Below are 8,539 nucleotides of genomic sequence, written 5' to 3' on the forward strand. Positions count from 1 at the left end.
AGCAGCAGGCATGAGAATCAATATATTAAAAAAAGTTTTGCACATGCACACAGGTTAAATCAGATCAGCAGCAACCAATACGGTACTTTCCAGATGTTTTGGAATACAACTCCCATCAGCCCCAGCCAGCATGGGCTTTCCAGATGTTTTGGAATACAACTCCCATCAGCCCCAGCCAGCCCCAGTCGGGGATGATTGGATTTGTTGTCCAAAACTTCTGGAGGGCACCAAGCTTGCTGCCCCTGACTTAGATGAATATTGGAACATCTTACACCCAACTTTCTGAACAGCAGGAGAGATGCAGATTTCCAGGTCACCCAGTGCATAGTTGAGGTAGCGAAAGGTACTACTGTCTTCTACTATTCAATAAGGAGAAAGTTATTCTTTTCCAGCTAAGCAGTACAAGTTTGTGTACCAGGCACAAAGATTGACGTCCACAACTTCACAACTAAGAGTGTAAGAATCAGGATCAGAGAGACTGCTGGCGCATCCTTTCCTCCTTGCAGGCTTCCCATTGGGACATCTGGCTGGTCACTATGAGACCAGGATGTTGGACTAGATGGCCCTTTGGTCTGACCCAGCAGAACTCTTCTTATGTTCTTATCAGGTCAAAGGCCCAGTTAGCTCACCATCCTGTTTGCCACAGAGGTCAAGCTGATCCCTCTGGGAAGTTCACAAATAAGGGAATGAAGACAATACTGACCCCTCTCCCCCACCAATTCAAGCAACAGGTATTTAGACTCATACTGCCTCTGAACCTGGAATTTTGTTTTAGCTGTGATGGCTAATAGCTCCAAAAGGTTGTCAAAGTCCTTTTAAAAGCCATTTAACCTAATGGTCATAATCATATATTGTGGCAGGGAATCCCATCAATGCAACCTATATAAGCAACTTTTTGTCTCAGTGGAGTTGTCACAGATAGCTGCCAGATGCAGAATGGGTCTAAAAAGGCAAGAGACTGAAAACCAAATTAACGAAGGTCGGAACAAAGATAACTGGCTTCCAATGGCTCAGTATAATCATTGCAGTGCTGCAAATCAATAGTTACCTTAACAATCTGCAAAGTCAACAACTAAATAGCGCAATCTGTTTTCACTCTTGGCATTTTGTTTTGTATGAAGCCCCAAAAGAGCAGGTCAGCCAAGCGCTTGGGGCCAATTAATCTGTAAATCAAAAGGCACTTGATGCTGGTAAACAGGTGTCAATGGACAGACATTAGGAGACCTGGATATGTCTGAGCACCCCTGCTAAAGACAAGGGACTAACAAAACAATGAAGCCCCTTTGTTTTGTAAAAACAGCTGCAAGCAAAGAGAATGTGGGTAACATTAATGCCCTTTAAACAGGATTTATTGTAATTCAGTTGGTGGTCAACCTTTTTGGCAAGACGGCTACTCTAATTCATAGTAGAGTACATAAGCAGAACCCCACTACCACTACTGGGTTTAAGGGTAGCTCTGCCTCTGGTCTTCTGAAAGGGAGGACAGGAAGCAGATGAACACTGGAAAGATGGAGCACAGGCTGACTTTGCCACTGTCAGGCCTTTCTGCCACTGGTGGCTAGCGAATTATATAGTGAAAACATCTTAGAAGTTTTGCCAAGATTTTTATAACACAAATATATACTCCTCATTTGCATTATGGAGGAAATAATAATAACCTGCCTTAACTGGTGCTTATGCATGTATGTTGAGTACACTGAAATCTGCTTGACCACTGTGGAAAGACAGTGCTGGACTAGATGGGCCACTGGCTTGATCCAGCCAACTCTTCTTATGTTCTGATGCTATAAAAGTATTTAATCTGCAGTCCTATCTGCACTTGCTATGCACTCTTCCTCAAAAGGGGGAAGGGCCGTGGCTCAGTGGCCCAGCATCTGTCCTGCATGCCAAAGGTCCCAGTTTCAATTGCAGGCATTTCCAGGTAGGGCTGGGAATGTTCCCTGCCTGAAATCCTGGAGAACCACTGCTAGACAGTATAGCCAATACTAAGCTAGAGAGACCAATGGTCTGATTCAGTATAGGCCAGCTTCCTATGTTTCTCAAGAGGTACATCTGGCCTCTTTGCTTGCTTCTTGCCAGTGGATGGGGAACACTATTCTCTTCGGCCAAGCTTTTTAGAGCAAGTGGACTATTTCAGCATTGTTCGTCTTCTGATGGTCGGTGAGATGCAAATCTTGCAGTTTTGATTTGATTTACAATATTGCATTTTATTATGCATTTTAAATTTTGAACACTGTTTTCAATCTGAAAAGCAGTACATAAAGCTTTACTTATTTGTTTACTTGGGAATAAAGCCCCACAGAACTAAATGAAACAAACTTTAGGACAAACATGCATCAGATGTACATTACACATCATACTGTTATAGTGCTTCTTTGAATATATACTCCAGATTATACTAGGGGCAAACTATCAGTTTAATTCCCAATTTTAAACAAATGATTGTGTATTTGAGGCTTGATCTAAAGCAAAAGCATCCACTCCGGTTTAGACAGGTACAAGAAAGTAACAGTAGCTCAGTAAAGAGCATCTGCTTTGTATGCAGGTCCCAGGGTTTAACTTTGGCATCGCTAGGTAGGGCGGAGAACGTCCCCTGTCTGAAACCCTGGAGAGTCAATGCTAATCAGTGTAGATAATACCAAGCTTGATGGGTCAATGGTCACACTTGGTATAAGGTACCAATGATCCCAAGTACAAAAATATCTGTGTTGATATGTTTATTTGCGAAAAGAACACTGTTTACCTTAAGACACAAGGTCTGTTCTAACAATATCCTTTGCATCTTCAAGATGTGTCAGGAAATTATTCTGGTGGATACAAATGTTTAACTGTAATATGTCATCAAGGCATCTTGATCAAACTACGCTGAGAAGTCAGGAGTAGTTTAGTAGACACCTTTTAAGTAGAACTGCAGATTTAGAAGAGTTCATTTTACCATATCTAGTCCAAAGGCCTAGCATTAGGCAGGGAATCTAATATCAGCTTTGCAGATAAGCCCACAAAAACAAGCACACAAACCCACACCTGAGGGCAGTGAGAGCCCCTTCTGGCAAGCTACTCATCCAGACAAATGGTTAAGTACAAACCTAACACATCTCCAACAGATTCCCATTCAACTTTTTCTTGAAAAGTCTAGGGCACACACACACACCAGAAACCTATTAACTTTAGTTTTATGATAGGGAGTCCTCAGAATCTTCAGACCACAACTCTCAGGATCACCTCGGCAATGCAATGCTGCCCTGGGCTCCTACTGGGAGGAAGGGCGGGATATAAATCTAATAAATAAATAAATGTAAATTAAACAAATATAGATCAGCATAAACATATATTAAAGGAGGAAAACACCGTTTAAAAGATACTTTGATCATTTAAATAAAAGATCTCTCAAGCACCTTATAGTAGCCGTATTACTATAAGCAACAGCATCTCCCAATTATTTGAAACCAAGTGTAACTATGTGCATTCAAGGATCCAGTCACAGGCTGTGTCAGCCTCTAGTTTCCCATATTCACAGCCATGGAGTAGTGTTTTTCTTCCATTCTTCAGTGTACAAATGGGCTCCGAGTACATGATCAGTTCTCATTGTAACCCACAGTATTTGTTGAGAGTGTTGTTCCCTTACAGCAATAGTTCAGGATCACCTTTCACTACAGAAATATTCTGCCATGTAAAATAGGTGTTACAAATTCTGCTAGCCATTAGTGTAGTATTTGCTTGTGTAAATGCACCAAACAGTGATTAATATCACTACTGCTGTGTTAACAATATTGAAGACTTATAAAGCTTGATAGGTTTCATTCACCCACAATCTAAGGAAGATTTCCTGACATGAAAGTCAGAAGTATTTTAGTACCATGAAAAGTCATACTGAAGACTTAAGAGCAATTAACAGCCTATGATCCCCTCAAATTCACTTTATCCCCAAGTCATAAGATCAACAAAAATATGAAGAAAACCAGTTGCTTACTTATGAAAAGAAATTACATATCCTGTCACATAATTCTTTACAAGGTTTTGCATTAATTGTTTTTCACATTATTCTAATTGTGCTTGTTTGTTTGTTTTGCCTCTGCTAGTTTAATTTTCAGGCTAGTTGTTAAAAACAGAAAACAAGATTAATCTCACACATGCTGGAACATATTAAGCTGGGAGAGGGTGGAAGGATCCACTAAAACCAAGTAAATCAAAACTTTAAATATGTTTCATCTTCCCTGCTTACATGCGTTCCCACCACCACCACCTAATTCCATTTATTTCAAAAGGGAAAATCCACAATGAGCATCATGAAAATACTCCATATGCTTCCACTATGGATATGTGGATAAATACCAGCAGCACATCTTTACTAGCTTCCCCTCTCCCCCCACAAAAGAATATTTGTTATGGGATAAGAACTGAGACAAGGATGGGGAAACGGAAGCCCAACGCATGGAAAATCAATTCCCATAACCCCTCACCATGGACCACACTGGTGGACCATTCCCCAAACCTGAACTATGGGATGGAATCAATCTCAGTGAGCAGTTTCAGATTACCCGTCACCATAAACCACAATCTGAGGTGAAGAGAAACCACTTAACAGGTGAGTATGCCCAGTGGTCTATATCAACAGAGGCAGCAGTTACAGACTGCTAATGTAAATATTTTTCAAAGTAAAATCTACAGTGAAATGTGCAACCTCCCATATCCAATATTCTTTAACTTTGAGTTCCCAGATGTTGATGGACTACAACTCCCATCATCCCTGACCATTGACCATGCTGTCTGGGGATGATGGCAGCTGGGAGTCCCACAACATCTGGAGACCCAAGGTCGAAGGACAGTGCCCTAATCCATCTCACTACAAGAGTTCTTTCCATACGTCTTTGGTAATAATGGTGTGTGTGTGTTTTGTTATTTACCTACAAAATTATGCATACGTACACACAACAATCCACCTATCTTAGAAATCTGTTACTTTGTAAAATACTCACAACTGCAGTGATGTGTAAGTAAAACATATGTAAATGCTAATTATTATTCAAATCCTTGCTGCAAGACAAAATGGAAAAGAAGATTTTCAGAACTGCAAGCTTTCTGAGAAAAAGCTGCCTACAGAATCAAGGTAGACTGAAAACACATCAGTAATATTTAGAACAGAAGTGGAACAATCCTATTCCTGCTCTGAAGTGTCTATAAATTAAATAGGAGTACCACACATACTGGAGATAGGATTTTATAATCCAAAAAAGCACTGGACAGCAAATACTAACTGTCCTAGGGTACCAACAGAAACAGCCACACAATATTGACTTAATACCATATTTCATAAAGATAGTCATACAACAGGCAGCACACTCCAGCATTTGACTGTATAGGCCATTTTAGAATCAAAACCAAACAAGTATACATATACCTCATATTTTACACTCAGCAAAATCAGTTTGCACCAATATGCTTCCTGTTCATGTTATATGCCTGCATCTATCTATCTATCTATCTATCTATCTATCTATCTATCTATCTATCTATCTATCTATCTATCTATCTATCTCTATCCACCATCATTTCACCAACACAAATTGATACAATGAAGAAGATCTAAGCTCTGCTCAAAGGCTGATGTCAGACAAGTTATGATCCTTTCTCTCTGTTTACATCCTTGTTTGTAAACCAGGGTTACCACTCCTTTATTTCACAAGGAAATATGGATGTTTTCAATCTTTAAAGCAATACACTTTCATACTGATCACGACCACGCATAAGCAAAATGTAATACATAACTGCTTGTTTAATAATATAATTTGTTTACATTCTGCAGTCAATGAACTAAAGTGTAAAATAAGCATCTGCATCAGCAAATGCTCTGTTTCCACAGATTATGACTTGGCCTGCAGGGAGAGAGAATAGTATTTTTCTTTCTAATGCTGCAGAAAGAAAAAAAAACACCCTCCTCAGTTTCTATCTTTAAAGCTACAGCCAATCAGCAAGCAACACTCATATGCAAACACGGAACTCCAGCCTGGTAGATGCATAATCATTGGCCTGGGCTGAAACCCCTTGTACGTGCCCTCAAATAACCCTCCCCGGTTCCTCTCAGGGAAAGCTTCCCACAGAAAATAAACCAGGAATCACCTCCTGAATGACTACAGCAACCACGACTTTTCCTTTCCCCATTGACTGGTACAGAAAACAAAAGGGAACCCAATAAATCTGCCTCATTTTCCTTGGTTGAAGCAACCTGTCTCCACTCCCCCCCCCTCTAGTTTAAGCCCCAACCTTCACTCACCAGATCCTCAAAGCTTCTTCGGTGTTCCTTGCCCTGCCAATCCAGGCGCTGCGGGATCAACTGGGGATGGTGGTGTGAGGAAGAGACAGAGGGTTAAAGTGTGTGTGGAGTGGGGAGAATAGCTCCCCCCCCCCGTCTCCCACAAGTCCCCCACTGGTTCTTACATCCTCATGCACAGACTCCATCCCCCATGCCACCTGCATCCACCAGATGGGTGTAAAAAAAGTTTAGAAGATAAAAGAAAATAGGTTTAAACATAAACACTGCCCCTCTTAGTGGGGAGAAAGAGCCCTTGATTCTGCATGCAGCTTCTCCTTTGTTGGCCTGGAACCGTTTTTCAGAAACAGAGAGGCGATCTGGTGGTCCCAAGAAGCCCCCGCTAGCTCCCTGACCAAAATATGGTCAGTCTTTCAGACCCCCCCCCAGCAAAGTGTTCCTTAAGAAAATACTGCCAGGGGGGAAAAATATCTCTTTCCTAAACACACCAAAATTGCAGGTTGTGAGATGGCCCATTAGGAAAAAAAGAGGGGAGTAAGAAATCCAAGAGTGACAGTACTGCAATACCTTTAAAAAAACCAAATAAAAGCAAGCATTGGAGTTCAGGAAGAACTCTCTTTAAGACAAGCATTCGACAGAGAAATAAAATTTTAAAATGAAATGAAAGGGAGGGGAGAAGCGGCACCCTCTTTGCTAAGGGGGGGGATCAATAATACCAATCCTAGGAAGGTCCCCATTGGTTGGTATATGGAGCAGGAATTTGGGGGATGAAAACGCAGGGTAGCATTTACACAGCTACCAAAGTGGGGAGGGGGCGATGATCTCTCCCCACCCCTTCTTAAAGGCTAAAGAGAAGGCATATCTTCATTAGGAATCAATCCCCCCTCCCATCTCAATCTCCCCCCCCCAAAAAAAATAATCTCACTCTGGCCACATGCTGGGACATTACCTGGTGTTCTTCCAGCTCCTCGACCAGCACCTGAAGGGAGAGAGGAACACGCACACACACAAAGGGCGTGAGGGGAGGCAGTCGAAGTCTCTTTTCCACATCCCCGCTGAGCAGTGGGGCTTCCAAGTCAGAATAAGATCCCCCCCCCAAACCGGCCGACCCCAAACCGACCATCTCCAGCGCCTTCGTCTGCTGATCTGTCTCACCTGGGCGGATTTCTTGCAAGGTCCGGACTGGAGGAAGCGGGCGATCAGGTAATAGAGCTCTGAGAGGGAGAAGAGAGAAAAGCCAGGTGAAAAGCAGGGCGAGGGAAGCCCAAGGAGGCAGCCTTAGCGCTCACGAGCGCCCGAAACTCACCGGCTTCCAGCTGGGTCGGGGCGGCCGCCGGGGCCGCCATCCTCCGTCCTGAGGAGAAGGCCCGTCAGGAAGGAAGACGGGGGCAGAGGAGAAGGGCGCCCCAGCGCCGCCGGGATGGTCCCCGGCCCCGGGGAAGGTCTGGCTGGCTGACTGACTGATCGACTGGGCTGCCTGGCTGAGGAGTGGCTCCTGTTACGACCGCCCGGAGCAGTCCCGGCGGCGGGGGTTGTGAGGTGGTGGTGCTGCCGCCCGCCGCCGACACCGCCTCGACGGCTCCATGGAGCCCCGCTAAGGAGAAGGGACGGAGCCCGGTCCGGCGTTGAGACGGGCTGCTTGCCTGAGGGAAAGGAAGAAGGACGCAGAGGGGGTAGACAGCGGCTCGGGGTGGGGAGAGAGAAGGCAGCGAGACCGGGGTGGGGGGGAAAGAAGGCAGGCAGCCAAGCGGCGAGGGAGCCTCCCGCCGCGCGGGGGCGATGGAGCGGGCTGGTCTGTGGAGTGCCTGCGTGTGTGATGTGAGGCGGCTATCGGAAGAGGCGGGGAAGGGGGAAAGGGAAGACTCGGGCCTAGCCGGGCCCGCGTGCCATGGGGGCGCTGAGCAGCTTGTCCTTTCCCAACTTCCCAGCCTTGTGGCTGTGGAGTCTGAGCTTTAAGCCCGCGTTACGGGGTAGTGCTGGTGATCATTGTCGAAATAGGTTTTGACTCCAGAAAGACTGTGTGCGGAGGCTGCTTACTTTTCTTTAGCAGGTTTTTTAAAAACCGCGATTTCTTGTTGTTTTTAAACCCCAGCCTTTGTTTTTAAAGAGCTCAGAAAGGTGTATCCACCTTGTTCTCCTTCTTTCTTTCTCTCTTCAAATTTTCCATCCCCCACTTTTTTCGCACAGCAGCTTTGTGAGGTAGGTTAGATGGAAAGAGGGTAGCTGGCTCAGTGAGCGTCGTGGCCGAACCGGGGACTTGAACTTGGTCTT

At 44.4% G+C, this 8,539-nt stretch overlaps 1 protein-coding gene across 2 annotated transcripts in view; it reads right to left on the reverse strand.

The window, feature by feature from the left end:
• The window catches only part of BRWD3 (bromodomain and WD repeat domain containing 3), an 86,250-nt gene extending 78,156 nt beyond the window's left edge, over nucleotides 1–8,094 (reverse strand). For both annotated transcript variants that reach the window (XM_061599018.1, XM_061599017.1), the window contains exons 1-4: nucleotides 7,575–8,094; nucleotides 7,424–7,482; nucleotides 7,218–7,247; nucleotides 6,272–6,331 (exon numbers count right to left, since the gene is read on the reverse strand). In XM_061599018.1, coding sequence (XP_061455002.1) covers nucleotides 6,272–6,331; nucleotides 7,218–7,247; nucleotides 7,424–7,482; nucleotides 7,575–7,614 — 189 coding nt within the window. In that variant the 5' untranslated portion in view covers nucleotides 7,615–8,094. The remainder of the gene's footprint in view (nucleotides 1–6,271; nucleotides 6,332–7,217; nucleotides 7,248–7,423; nucleotides 7,483–7,574) is intronic.
• Between the last annotated feature and the right edge of the window lie 445 nt (nucleotides 8,095–8,539).

This window comes from Rhineura floridana, chromosome 16 (genome assembly GCF_030035675.1).
Source record: "Rhineura floridana isolate rRhiFlo1 chromosome 16, rRhiFlo1.hap2, whole genome shotgun sequence".
Lineage (NCBI taxonomy): Eukaryota > Metazoa > Chordata > Lepidosauria > Squamata > Rhineuridae > Rhineura > Rhineura floridana.